At 35.5% G+C, this 13,605-nt stretch overlaps 1 protein-coding gene across 7 annotated transcripts in view; it reads right to left on the bottom strand.

The window, feature by feature from the left end:
• The window catches only part of LOC145294027 (uncharacterized), a 234,371-nt gene that overhangs the window by 168,462 nt on the left and 52,304 nt on the right, over positions 1 to 13,605 (bottom strand). For 3 of the 7 annotated variants that reach the window (XM_080140995.1, XM_080140998.1, XM_080141007.1), the window contains exon 2: positions 1,691 to 1,844. The exons of 3 other annotated variants lie outside the window; for them this stretch is intronic. In XM_080140995.1, coding sequence (XP_079997121.1) covers positions 1,691 to 1,830 — 140 coding nt within the window. In that variant the 5' untranslated portion in view covers positions 1,831 to 1,844. Of the gene's footprint in view, positions 1 to 1,690; positions 1,845 to 6,429; positions 6,445 to 13,605 lie in introns of those variants that run through there. One more of the 7 variants, XM_080140996.1, reaches the window with a different exon arrangement.

The raw sequence follows: 13,605 nt of genomic DNA, 5'->3' as shown, positions 1-13,605 counted from the left end.
AAAACAAATTAAAGTGGTCAGTGTTTTGTTGTAGCGTAAGGTAACATTTACCACTTGTTTAAATAGAGTCGACCGATCGATATTTTTTAATATACCGTTTTAAGAAAAAGCAATATTACGTTGTCATGTCGGAAATAATAATATCCCAAAATTACGAAACTTCACCAAGTAGAAAGTTATTTATAGTTAAAAGTAATTTTTACAGAAAATTGGGTAAAATTGTATTTTCTTAGAAATCATAAAATAGACTAAAGAAGGGACATAACTCGGAACATGTACTTTAGATTACTTATTCATGGCGTGTAATATTGTGGTCTCTAACAATAGACTTTTTTCAAAAACACAATATCAGTTGTACTCGATGAATTTTCGTAATTTTTGGATACATTACTATTTTCGACATGACAAGTACGTAATATTGTTTTTGCTTAAAGCGACATATTAAAAAGAAATCGATCTGTCGACTAACAAGCACTCTTTTTCAAGTTTTCTTTTTGTTGTAATTATTGTTTTCCAATTCACAAAAACTACTGTCAACGTATGCATTTGCATAACACGACAAAACAATTACATAAAGTAAATAAAAAGTAAAAAAAAATATGAAGGTGTTCATTTAAAAATAAACATTAAAAGAAAAAACGACAAAAATCATTTAAAATTATTATGTATATATGAAACGAAACAAAAATGCCAGGTTTCAAAAATCACATAAATTGATCAAGTACGTATTAGTAACTAAGAAAACTAAATTTGGGTTTGTATTACTGTACACATAGATTCGAAAAAATTGTCAAAAAACAAATATATAACAAATAAATGTTATCAAAGGCAAGATAAGTTACTTTTCTACCAAACTGGATATATTTTTCGTGTTTTTATTCAATGTAACATGTTTATTAAGCTCGACAAACATACAGTGTTTACCGATGTAATACATCGGTAAACACGGCGATGTATTGGAAAATTCAAGATGGCGCCTAACTCCCTCTTTAACACGGTAAGTTTGGGAAAAGGTGTTATAAATAAAAAACTAGAAAAAACACTATTAAAAACCCGCCGAATATATGTCAAGCTATGTCACGGTAACATATATTGAGCGAGTTTTTAACAGTCATTTATCCAGTTTTTTTTATTTATAACACCTTTTTCCAAACTTACCGTGTTAAAGAGAGAGTCGCTGAATAAACATGTTACATTGAATAAAAACACGAAAAATATATCCAGTTTGGTAGAAAAGTAACTTATCTTGCCTTTGATAACATTTATTTGTTATATATTTGTTTTTTGACAACTTTTTCGAATCTATGTGTACAGTAATAGAAACCTTTTATGACGAAGCGAGGTATTGGTTTGATCGCCATGTTTTATAAACGAGGAGGAGATAATTCAAATTACCAATTCTTTTAATAGCTACAATTTTCTATTAAAAAAAAAAAAGGAAAAAAAAAGCTACTTGATCAATTTACGTAATTTTTGGAATATGACATTTTCGTTCCGTGACATATATCATAAAACAATTTTCTGTAATTTTTTTTTTTTTTTTTAATAAGTTTAATTGTGAATAAGCACCGTCCGAGTGTAACGTTTCTTTTCAGTTAAACACTGCTGTTGTACCTACCTCGTTAGTGGATTTTACCGGCAGCCATGGGGACAGATCTATATGAGTACCCAAATAATAAAAAGAACTTACCTTAGTAAGTTTAAACTAGTATTCATACTGTCCGTCTTTTGTTGCTCAAAAAAAGATTTCTTTGCTTGGGTAATTTCGGAATTACTCAGAGAGATCATGCAAGGATCAGGATCACCTTCTCCAGCGATTGTCTTTATCATGGCTCGGAGTCACGCTAAAATTTCAAAATTAACCGTTGAAATTTATGAAATAAATTACCTTTTCAGATTTCAAATTTTTGGCGGACAACCGAAAAAGAAATAAGCTGTCATTTTTTTTTTTAACGAATAAAATTTATTTGGAGGGAAATATAATTAATAGTTTAAAGGTTGTTTTTTGTTTTGTTTTTTCCAACTCAAACTGCCATCCCAAACCTTAACCACCTGTTATCCCGTCTCTTAAAATTATATATATTTATATGTATTTTTTTTTTCATGACTCTAAAGAAGCATTAAATTATAAGATAAAACATATTTGTATAAAAATATTTGTTTGAACTTATGAAGAAGGTCAGTTCGTACATGTCCTTAATTTACTTAATGTCAAACAGACACAAAGTTAGTTTTTAATAAGAGGGACCCCCCCCCCCAAAAAAATGGCACTCTCAATTGAGAACAAAAATGAGAGTTTCTACACTATTAGAACGAAATTTAGGAAATCGTAAAACTGAATTTCACATGAAGACAATGGTATCTACGTATTCCGCGTATTTTTAAGATGATTATATCCAAAAATGACGAAAATCGATAAGGTAGAAAATTATTTATTAAAGAAAATAAATAATAGAATTTGATAAAAACGATCCTAAGACACAGGAGAGTTCAACAGGGAGGCAATTTTCCGTTCTGATTTAAACAAGATGGCGGCAATTTTTCACCTGCTAACACGATTAAAATTTATATATTTAATTGGAATTCATTATTGAGATGAGTATTATTTATTAATTTATTTATTGTGGACTATTATCCTCATCTTTCTTAGTTGAAACAGTGCAATAAATAAACGATTAAAGTTGTTTGTTTTTTTTTTTTAAATAATTCAGTAACATTCAGGTAATTTCGACTGCATAATTTGGAAGCTACTATTGTAATTATTAGAATTGACAAAAAAAATCAGTAGAAACCATTTTTTTATCTGAAAACTCCATCGACTACAAAATTTCGTCCTAAGCACCCAAAAATGTGTTTCATGTTATGCCAGACCAAAAGTAGGAGGTAATGTCTAGAAATATAATACCCTTCTTTGACAGAACAAATGCGCCTTTAACTTAGAATGGAAAGATGGAGTGGGATTTTAAAAAAATGGGGGGGGGGGGCTAATTTGCCAATCACGGTAAAATAATCAAACATGCTTTTTAAGTTTATTTTAATGCTCTGGTGTTTATAAGAGCCGCAGATATTTTGATCCCGGAAACCTGGCCAGCCCAGCAATCCAGCATGTGTATGGAACCATAAAACTGTCAGCACATTGAGTGTGTGGAATTTAGGAAAACTCGTCTCCGGAAAACTCGACCCCTTTTGCTAGGTAGGAAAACTGGTCCCTTATTGAATAAATATCGATTGAAAACACATTTTATGACCATTCTTGAAGAAGATATTGTCTTTAAAAGAGAATACACATTCCATAATATTTTTTAAAAATATTTTTACTTGTTTACTGTTGTTTTAAAAAATTAAATGGATTTTTTTAATTGTCCGTTTTCTAACTAGTTTTGAATGTTTTTGGTGGTTCAACTTATTTTAAAGAGTTTATTTAGTCAAAAAAAACATTAAAAAAAAAAAAAGTAATGTAGAGTGTTACTTTTCTACAAAAAATGTCCGACATGAGATAATCACATCTTAGGAGTTTCGATAACCACTCAAAATAGAAAATCAAAGAAAATACTAAGGTAAGATATAGTTTTAAAACGACCCCCCCCCCCAATAATAAATTTACGGATTCGAGGAATACGGCAGTGACCATGACAAGGCACTGAGGCAGCTAAGGGAAAGAAACTGCAGGTTTAATTCAGAGAAATTTGTGGTGAAAACCTCCGAAATCCCTTTCTACGGCCACATAATCTCAAGAGACGGTGTCAAGCCAGATCCCCGGAAAATAGAGGCGATCACACAGATGCAACCCCCCGAGGATGCAAAGCAGCTCACCAGCTTCCTAGGCCTGGTGAACTACTTGAACAAATTCTCTCCACGACTCGCGACACTGACAAAACCCCTACGTGAGTTAACATCGAAGAAGAATGACTTCACATGGTCTTCACAGGAGCAACAGGCATTCGAAGAAATCAAAAAAAGAGATCGGAAATCATACGACACTCCGATACTTCGACCCTAAAGAACCAATAGTGCTACAGGTAGATGCGTCTTCAATGGGTATAGGCGCGGCTCTGCTACAAAACGACAGACCAGTAGCATTCGCGAGCAAAGCACTTTCCGGACCAGAAACACGCTACTCAAACATAGAGAGGGAGATGTTGGCTATCGTCTTTGGCCTGGAGAAATTTCACAGTTACGTTTGGGGCCACAAAACGACAATTCATACGGATCACAAGCCATCGGAGTCGATAGCATTGAAAAATCTAGCACAAGCACCCCCAAGACTGGCTAGAATGTTATTGAAGGTCGAGGGATATGATTTTACTGTAAAATATACCCCAGGAAAAACAGTTCCAATTGCAGACTGCTTGTCACGAGTAGCACCCAGACCCAGTGGGCACATTGAAGGGATCGATCTCAACGTCCATAGCATGATCTCATACCTCAACTTTGCGCCGACGAGAGTTGAAGATATAAGAGTGGAAACATCCCAGGATCCACTCCTAAAGCAACTTGTAAGCATGGTATTGACCGGCTGGCCTTCCAACCGGGCTGACTGCCCAGGAATTCTCCTGCCATTCTGGAATTTCAGAGATGAGATTGGGGTCCAGGATGGAATTCTACTCAAGAGCCAGAGAATCATTATCCCAGCCTCGTTGCAAAGAGGCATACTGGAAGAGCTGCATGCTTCACACCAAGGAGTAGAGAGAACGAGGTTACGAGCGCGTTCAGCGGTGTACTGGATAGGGTTAAATAAGGACATAGAAGATATAGTCCGAGAGTGCCACACATGCCGGAAATACCAAGCCAGTATCCCGCCCGAATCAATACTCCAGCACGAAACCCCTACGTACCCCTGGCAGTACGTCAGCACAGACTTGTTCACATTGGCAGGGAAAGAATATCTGCTTGTGGCAGATCAGTACAGCCGAAACCCCTTCGTACGACGCCTTCCGTCCGCCTCATCAATATCCGTTATTAGAAGTATTAAGACGATATTTGAGGAACAAGGAGTGCCGGAAATCTTGTACTCGGACAATGGTCCACAATTTACAAGTAAAGATTTCAAGGATTTCGCCAGGACGTACAGCTTCCAACACAGGACATCGTCCCCACATTACCCCAAGTCTAACGGATTCGCAGAAAGAATGGTGGGAACATGCAAGAAAATTTTGACGAAGGCAGGGGAAACTGGTCAAGACAGCTACCTAGCAATGATGGCTTACAGAGCCACGCCACTGTCATCAGACATTAAGTCCCCGGCAGAGTTACTCAACGGACGAAAAATACGGACACCCCTAGTATCCAAGCAACAACTTGGCGATGAGCAGACTAGGACAGCCATACAGAAACAGAAAGATCAGTCTAAGGTCTGCTATGACAGGAAACATAACAGACACCACTCCCACCTACATGCAGGACAGAATGTCTATGTCCAGCAGGAAAAAGCAAAGATATGGGAGCCTGGAAAAATTCAGCGCTCCAGCGTGACACCCAGATCCTACATAGTTGAATCTGAGAACGGTAACACCTATAGAAGGAACAGGCAGTTCCTCAGACCAGCTGGGAGGAGATCAACAACCGCAAATAGATCCGACCAACCTCGCCCCAGCGACTCTCCACCGGATCCCACCCAGAAGGAAGGTCCCCCCCCTAAACAAATCGAACAGCCGACCACCGAACAACACTCCAGCGGCACGCCTCACACCCGAACTGAGAAACTCACCCCCGAATTAAGAAGATCTCAGAGACGAGTGAATGCTCCTCAGAAACTGAACTTATAGGTTACACTATCCTAAAAAAAAGAGACAATACCATTACCCTAGAACAATGGAGACAAGCTAAATAATATATTAGAGACTATGTTATCCCTTAATCAGATAAAGGCTAAATATCGCCCTTGGACTATATACATATATATGGGAGGGAAGGGATGTCATAATATAGGCTAAGAGACTATTAGTCGCCTAGAGTTATGCCCCTTGGCCCGTGACGTATGAATCTCGTCCGCCATTGTTTCTCAGTGCAACGTTTACTACTAGACAATAAAGAATGCATTTTACACCACCTTCGAGTCTGTTTATCAATGCTTCCAAAGTATGTATTATCACGACAATGTCCAAGATCAGTGCTCGGAAAAAAAAATCAAGCTACCGGACGTGGATACGGTTGATTATGTAACAAAACCGAACGAAAGACACGCAATAAAAGTATGAATCAAAGAAAGAAAAATTCAAAAAAATAAAATAAATACACGCGCGATTAAAAATAAAATCTGAGATATATACGAAGAAAGTGAAAGAAAATGCTTTGAGGAAGCAATCATTAAAAAAATACGTTTACTTTTAAATAAATGTTTATGATTATATATTGATACATTTTGATATAATAAATGTTTGGGTTTCAAATATTTTTCTGTTCGGAAAAACAAACAAACTTGTTCCTTACTTATTTGCCGCATTATTTGACCAAAAAGAAATTGGAGTTATCGCCGATAAATGTTTGCTTTAACTACAACAGAACACTGACCAATAAAATTTGTTTTTTTATAAGGTTTTCGGGGTCTCTGACAACGAATCTAATATTCAAACCCGTCACAAAGTTACTGTTTGCATGGTATTAACCCCTGAACCCTCGCACTATTTTGCGCCAACTCATCGCCATCGTTTATGCTATTCTTACATGATATGGACGCGCGTAGTAAGGTAGGGCGATGGAGGGGCAGACAGAATTTTTATGAAAAATTAAAGTTCTTTTGCTCGGTGTATGTCGGCGCGTTACTTACGGAAAAACGGTAAATTAAACTGCAGAAGCACCTGTTAAATATTGTACAAGTTTTATAATTGACCCCCCCTCCTCCAAAAAAAAAAATTTAAATAAAAAAACGAAAAATAAAAATGCTTTTGTAGACCGCTCGTGAAAACTTGATTTTTTAGATCAATTAAATAAGCATCAAAAACTACGTAACACAGAAAAATGAATCACATTTTGTTTTTGAAAACTTTCTTGTTATTTTAAATGTCTGCTAAAAAACATTCTTCCGCGATGTGACAAGTCACCTTACTACGCGCGTCCATGCGTGAACGCATCATGTAAGAATAGCGAATTTAGGAAAACTCGTCCCGGGAAAACTCGTCTCCGGAAAACTCGTCTCGGGAAAACTCGTCCCCTTTCGCTAGGTAGGAAAACTGGTCCCGTATTGAATAAATATCGATTTTATGATCGTTCTTGAAGGAGATATTGCTTTTTAAAATAGACTATAGCCCCCCCCATAATATTTTTAAAAAATATTTTTATTTGTTTAATGTTTTTTTTTGTTTTTTTTTCTACCTAACTGGCCAATTTATTAGTGGTTTCACTTATTTTAAAGCGTTTATTATGTTCATACAAAGTTAATTAAAAAAATTTTTGGTTCTTATTTTAACGATGTTTTTTGGAGTCATAAAAACAATAATAAAAAAACAAAACAAAAAAATTAAAAACTGGGAGCGTTACTTTTTTGTTTTGGTTTTTTAATTATGATAGTTTTTTGTTGTTATGTTTTCGTTTTCTCTCATACCAAATGCAATGCACTCATGCGTTATTTAAAATTATAATTCTATCAATTATCCACATTTATTGTCGTCCTGTCAAATTTTGCAAAAATTAACTAATAAATCAAAAGCGAAATATTTTTTTGGCGCGAGAGATGCCATGTGCTAACAATCTCTCGTTAACTCATTTTTAATTTTTTTAATTTTTACTTCAAAATTCTAAAATCAATCATTCAGAGAAAAAGTAATCACTAAATAAATGTATTAATCAATTTTATTGAAAACTCCGCTATCGTTTATCAAGAATCTTTTTAATTTCATTTTTTGTTGGTTGTTTTTCCGAAGGAGATATAACCCCCCCCTCTCTAAATTATATTTCAAAAAATATTAAAATTTTGGTTTGTATTACTGTACACATAGATTCGAAAAATAATAAACTAGACAAAATACTGTTAGAAATTCGCTCAATATATATTACCGTGACATAGGTTGACATATATCCGGTGTTTTTTTAATAGTATTTTGTCTAGTTTATTATTTATAACACCTATTCCCGAACTTACTGTGTTTAAGAGAGAGTCGGCCGCTATTTTGAATTGTCCAATACATCGGTAAACACTGTATGTTTTTCGAGCTGAATAAACATGTTACATTGAATAAAAACACGAAAAATATATCCAGTTTGGTAGGAAAGTAACTTATCTTGCCTTTGATAACATTTATTTGTTATATATTTGTTTTTTGACAATTTTTTCGAATCTATGTGTACAGTAATACAAACCCAAATCCATTTTACCCTTTTATAACAACAGTAAATAAGTAAATTCTTTTTATATTAATATAAAAAAAAAATATGCGGTCTCGTTTATGAACATAATAAACGCTTTAAAATAAGTGAAACCACTAAGAACTTAGCCAGTTAGGTAGAAAACGGACACTTAGAAAATCGATTTTATTTAAAAAAAAAACATCAAACAAGTAAAAAAAATTTTTTTTTAATATTATGGGGGGGGGGGGCTATAGTCTATTTTAAAAAAACAATTTCTCCTTCAAGAACGATCATAAAATGTGTTTTTAATCGATATTTATTCAATAAGGGACCAGTTTTCCTACCTAGCGAAAGGGGACGAGTTTTCCCGAGACGAGTTTTCCGGAGACGAGTTTTCCCGAGACGAGTTTTCCGGGCACCAAGAATAGCATAACCGATGGCGGTGAGTTGGCACAAAATAGTGCGAGGGTTCAGGGGTTAATACCATGCAAACGATAAATTTGCGACAGGTTTTAATATCAGATTCGTTGTCAGCGACCTCGAAAGCCTTAAAAAAAAAAATTTTATTGGTCGGTGTTTTGTTATAGTTAAAGTAAGCATTTACCTTATCGCTCTCTAACAACAGCCGCCGTCTGCATACTGCACAAGTGCCCCGTAATGACTTTTAAACGATACCCTCCCCTCCCCATGTTAAGAATGGCTTTTAAAATAATAACGTTATTATTTCAGCGCAGTACCAAAATTACATAATACGGTGTTTTCTTTTTTGTTGTTTCGTAATAACAAGAATTCTTTCAAATAAATTAATTCTTCTAAATAAAATAATTACTTTCTTTGATAATACGTGTTTTCTTTCTTTTATTTTTGTTTCGTAATCACGCAAAAAGTGTTAAAACTAAATTATTTTTTTAAATAAATATATGGTTTCGTTTTTCGTATCTTGACTACGTGATCAAGTTTATTTTTTAAAACGAGATAAAAATAATTTTAAAAAATATTATTAGATGTATGTGTATTCTCTTTTAAAGACAATTTCTTCTTTAAGAACGCTCATAAAATGTGTTTTCAATCGATATTTATCAATAAGGGACAAGTTTTCCTACCTAGCAAAGGGGGGGGGGTATGTACGAGTTTTCCGGGGACGAGTTTTCCGGGCACCGAGTGTGTGGGCTCTGGCGAGACCGCCGAGATATATTAACATGTTAATAATATATCTCGGCGGCCTCGGCTCTGGAGGCAGGATTTGAAGAAGATGGATTTTGTGGTCTGTGACTTGTTTCCAGTGGGTGCATTGATAAAAGAACCTTCCCAAGGGTAAACTTTGGATTTGCTAAGTACATGCATTAATGGCGGAACACTGATAGGGAGACATTTTCCGATTACTTTTTGATTGTATTTGAAAGATAATTTCCAAAAGGGGAAAAAATATTTTTTACACGTGAAAAAAAAAAAAAAAGGTTATAACGAAAAATGTTTTTACGGTGACATTTGAAAACTGACAAGTTCAGCTAATTTAAAGTTAAATACATTCATTGTAAAAATCCTTTGAAAGATAAATATTAGTTTTATGAGACTATTCCAAAGAAAAGTCCTAAGATGCTGGATTAAATAAAAAAAAATAAATAAAATAAAATAAAATAAAACATCTTGTTTGTACCAAAAAATAGCTTGATTAGATCCCAAAAGCGAGAGATGCTGACTTCACACAATGAAAATAAATGAAAATTTGTCTAGCATGAGTTCTACAGAAGCCGAAAATGTCAGTCAAAAGGCTATCTGAAAATGTCTGGTGGTTGAAGGAAAGGAAGAGGTGAAAAACTGACTGATTTTCTTTCTTTCTTTTTTTTTTTTTTTTTTTTTTTTTTTTGCTTTCAGCCATGCAACCGTATATTCCTACTGTACAATTTTTATTATTTTTTAATTTAATTATTTTTCTGTGTTCGTGCTTTTAATTTTTTTCAATTTTTATTTTTTTATTTTTCAACATTATATAAAAACTAACCTGGGTTCCTGGCGTTGCTCGGGTGTTTGGAGGTGTGTGTTGAGCAAAAAAAAAAATAGTAGGCAGGCAGACTCGAACCCGTACTGTGAAGCAGGAAAAGAACGTGAAAAAAAAAACAAAAAACATGACGTCTTTGCCGTTGCATCCATCGCCGTGACAGAAGTTTAAATTAAGGCTAGTCAATCGAAAAGAGGGGATGACTTTCGAAAATATCGATGAAAAAAGCGACCCCTCCTTGTAGAAAAGTGCTCAGTTGAGGGTGAAGGAATCAATGTTTTAGCCAATTTTTCGATATTTGTCGTCCGAAGAGTTGAGCTTCAAAATAACACCAATCTTGTGAAAATTCGTCACCTCTGTCGAAAGTTTTAGGCAGACATACATACATACATACATACATTTAAACAGACAGGTGAGATTTATTATATAAAAATTATGTTATGCTGGAGATTACACGTTCATTCAGGTAAGGAAAATATTAGAATGTAAAAATTATGCTAAAAATGTAATCTAAAAAAAAAAAAAAAAATTTTTTTTTGCAATTATGATTTTTTGTGTAAAAATATTTTTTTAATTTTTATATTACATTTTTACTCCAAACAAGGCACAGTGCCACTTTGATGTAAGGTGCTACTATCAGGGACATAAGTTGCAAGGATACTATGTAGGGAGTTGAGCAGCAAGATGTCTGTTCACATTACACTTGAACTTCTTTCTGCATGTCAGTACAGTTGGGGAAGCAAGAATCCAGAAGAGAATTCCAAAGTCTAGCATTTCTGGAGAAGAAACTATTAGAGTCAAAGGCTTTCTTACATCTAGGGATCTCTACTGTGTAGGGATGGAACTTTCCTGCTTGGGTTTGTCGGTATTTACGTACAAGGAGGTACAAGTGCTTGTAGTTTGTTGGAGCATCCATCATTAAAATACTTGTAAAACAGGCAGAGGGATGCAACATTTCGTTGATAGGACAGAAGTCGAAGCTCAGATGACAGTTTTGAACCCTGTCCAGGAGTGGGAGACTAGTAGCAGATGCACCAGCCTAAATGTGACAACAATACTCCATACATGGGCGAATGCTGGCCTTGTATAAGTACAGAATACTTTCAGGTGTAAGTAACTTTCTAGCACGGTAGAGAGAGCCCATCTTTTTTGTAGCAGCCTTGGCAATGCTCTCAATGTATCTGTTCCAACTCATATTCCCCTTAAGCATTGAGAAGTTTGAACGAAGTACTTTCAGGTAATGTATCTTTAGCCATGACTATTGGTGGTTGAGAAGGTTTCTTGTAATTATTAAAGGAAATGAGCTTAGTCTTGGCAGTGTTGAACGTTACCATCCATTTTTTACCCAATTCCACTACAGATTGGAAGTCTTCTCTAGGGGTTCTGTCATTGCCTTGGATATGTGTTCATTCATTTTCTCCTTGAATCTGCTATATAGTGTGGTGTCGTCAGCAAATATACCCATCTCAGAGACTATTTTATCAGGGAAGTCATTTATGAATATCAGGAATTAAAGGTCCAAGGATTGATCCCGGAGGTACATTTATACTATATTGTTTGAATGTACGACCATTAAGGACAACCTGGATTCTTCTCTTATTTAAGAAGAATTTAATTATGTTAAGTATTCATCCAGTAATACCATAGGATCTGATTTTCATGAGAGACCATCATGCCATACCCTGTCAAAAACCTTAGATATATCTAGAACTACTACCCTCCCTTCCCCTAACTTATTCGGTGCATGGTACATACGTTCAAAAATTACAGTTAGAATATGTGCAGTAGAACAGACTTGCCTAAATCCATGTTGATGATCGGACAGAAGTTTAGCAACTGTAAGGTGGTCGACTAGAGCTTGATTAATTATGGACTCAAATATTTTAGTGAAAAGAGGGAGGAGGCTAATGGAGCAATAATTTAATGGGTCACTTCTTTCGCCAGAGTTCTTGTAAACTGGTACCACAGAAGCAGTTTTCCAGCAGTCAAGAAAACAAGATTCGTTAAGGCATTCGTTAAAGAGTTTGGAGAGAACTGAAGCAACCTCAGCAGAGTATTTTTTTTAATAGTACAACCGGGATGAGATCAGGTCCACATGCTTTTGAGGTGTCTAGGTTTTTTATGATATCATGTACTTGAGAAGGGGTGATTTTCAGATTATCTAGTGTGGTTACCGTCTGCAAAGGAAAATCAGGGAGGGAGTGGTTTGCTGGGTCCAAAGTAGTTTGATGCAAACTGATGGGCAAGCATGTTAGCTTTCTTGGTTGTCATGCAAACAACCTCATCATTATTGGATAGTCGGGAATTGTTGTCCATTATTTACTATTACTATTGCAGATTTTCCAGAAATCAGGAGTTCCCAATTTCTGCACTTTAATATGTTTCCTGGTGGTTTCGGTATTTTCTCTCTTAGTTGTCGCTACTTCTTTCTTACAATTACTCCTAGCTTCTATAAACTTTTGTCTGTTTGTACAAGACTTATGCTGGATGAATCTGTGGTATGCATGTTGCCTCTGAGCAATGGCAGCTGAGCAAGTAGAAGTAAACCATTGGGGAGAGTGGTGTTTGCTATAGAACTTCCATGTGGAAACATGTGCTGCTTTGAACCATTCAGTGATCTCATTTGTGCGCTGTTCTGCAGGAAGAGAAAAGATATTTCCCCTTGGGGCATCTCCGATGTGATCTTTAATGGCATCCCAGTCAGCCTTGTTGTAGTACCTTGTCGCTTTGAGCAATGGCTCTTATACTTGGGGTCGAGAGTTTAGAGTGATGTCTATCATTATCACAGCATGATCAGCATTCCTGAGTGGGCAATGAGTATTTGTTACACAATCCTCTGGAACAGTTGTCAGAAATAGATCCAGAAGTGAGGTTTGCTGGTCCTGACAATCTGGGAGACGGGTCAGGAATGTTACTGTCTATGTGAAGGAATGCGATATAGAAAAGTTATAAATGATGCTACCAGCTGTGTAAGTGTAGTTAGAGAAGCCAAGCCAATTACTTTGGTTGGCATTAAAGTCACCAAATATATGTATTTGGGCACTAATGTTAAAGGAGATTATGACCTCTATGCTGTCAGAGACATGATTGATTAAAGTACAATCCTGGGTCGATGGAGAGCGATAAATAAAATATAGGTAGCTAACACTATGTTGTAAAGTTAGTTTAAAACACATGAAGGCCTAGTCATCTGATTCTTGTTTGGATTCCCAAGTTATGGGGAAGGTATTATGAACATAGACTCCCAAGTCCATGCGTGTGCCTGCCAGAATCCTTACGACAAAGTGGAAGATAATCAGACATGTTAAAGATGTTAGAGGGGA

This window comes from Euprymna scolopes, chromosome 15 (assembly GCF_053919585.1).
Source record: "Euprymna scolopes isolate OS-2025 chromosome 15, ASM5391958v1, whole genome shotgun sequence".
In the NCBI taxonomy this organism is placed as follows: Eukaryota; Metazoa; Mollusca; class Cephalopoda; order Sepiida; family Sepiolidae; genus Euprymna; species Euprymna scolopes.
This window is presented reverse-complemented; position numbering and strand designations above follow the sequence as displayed.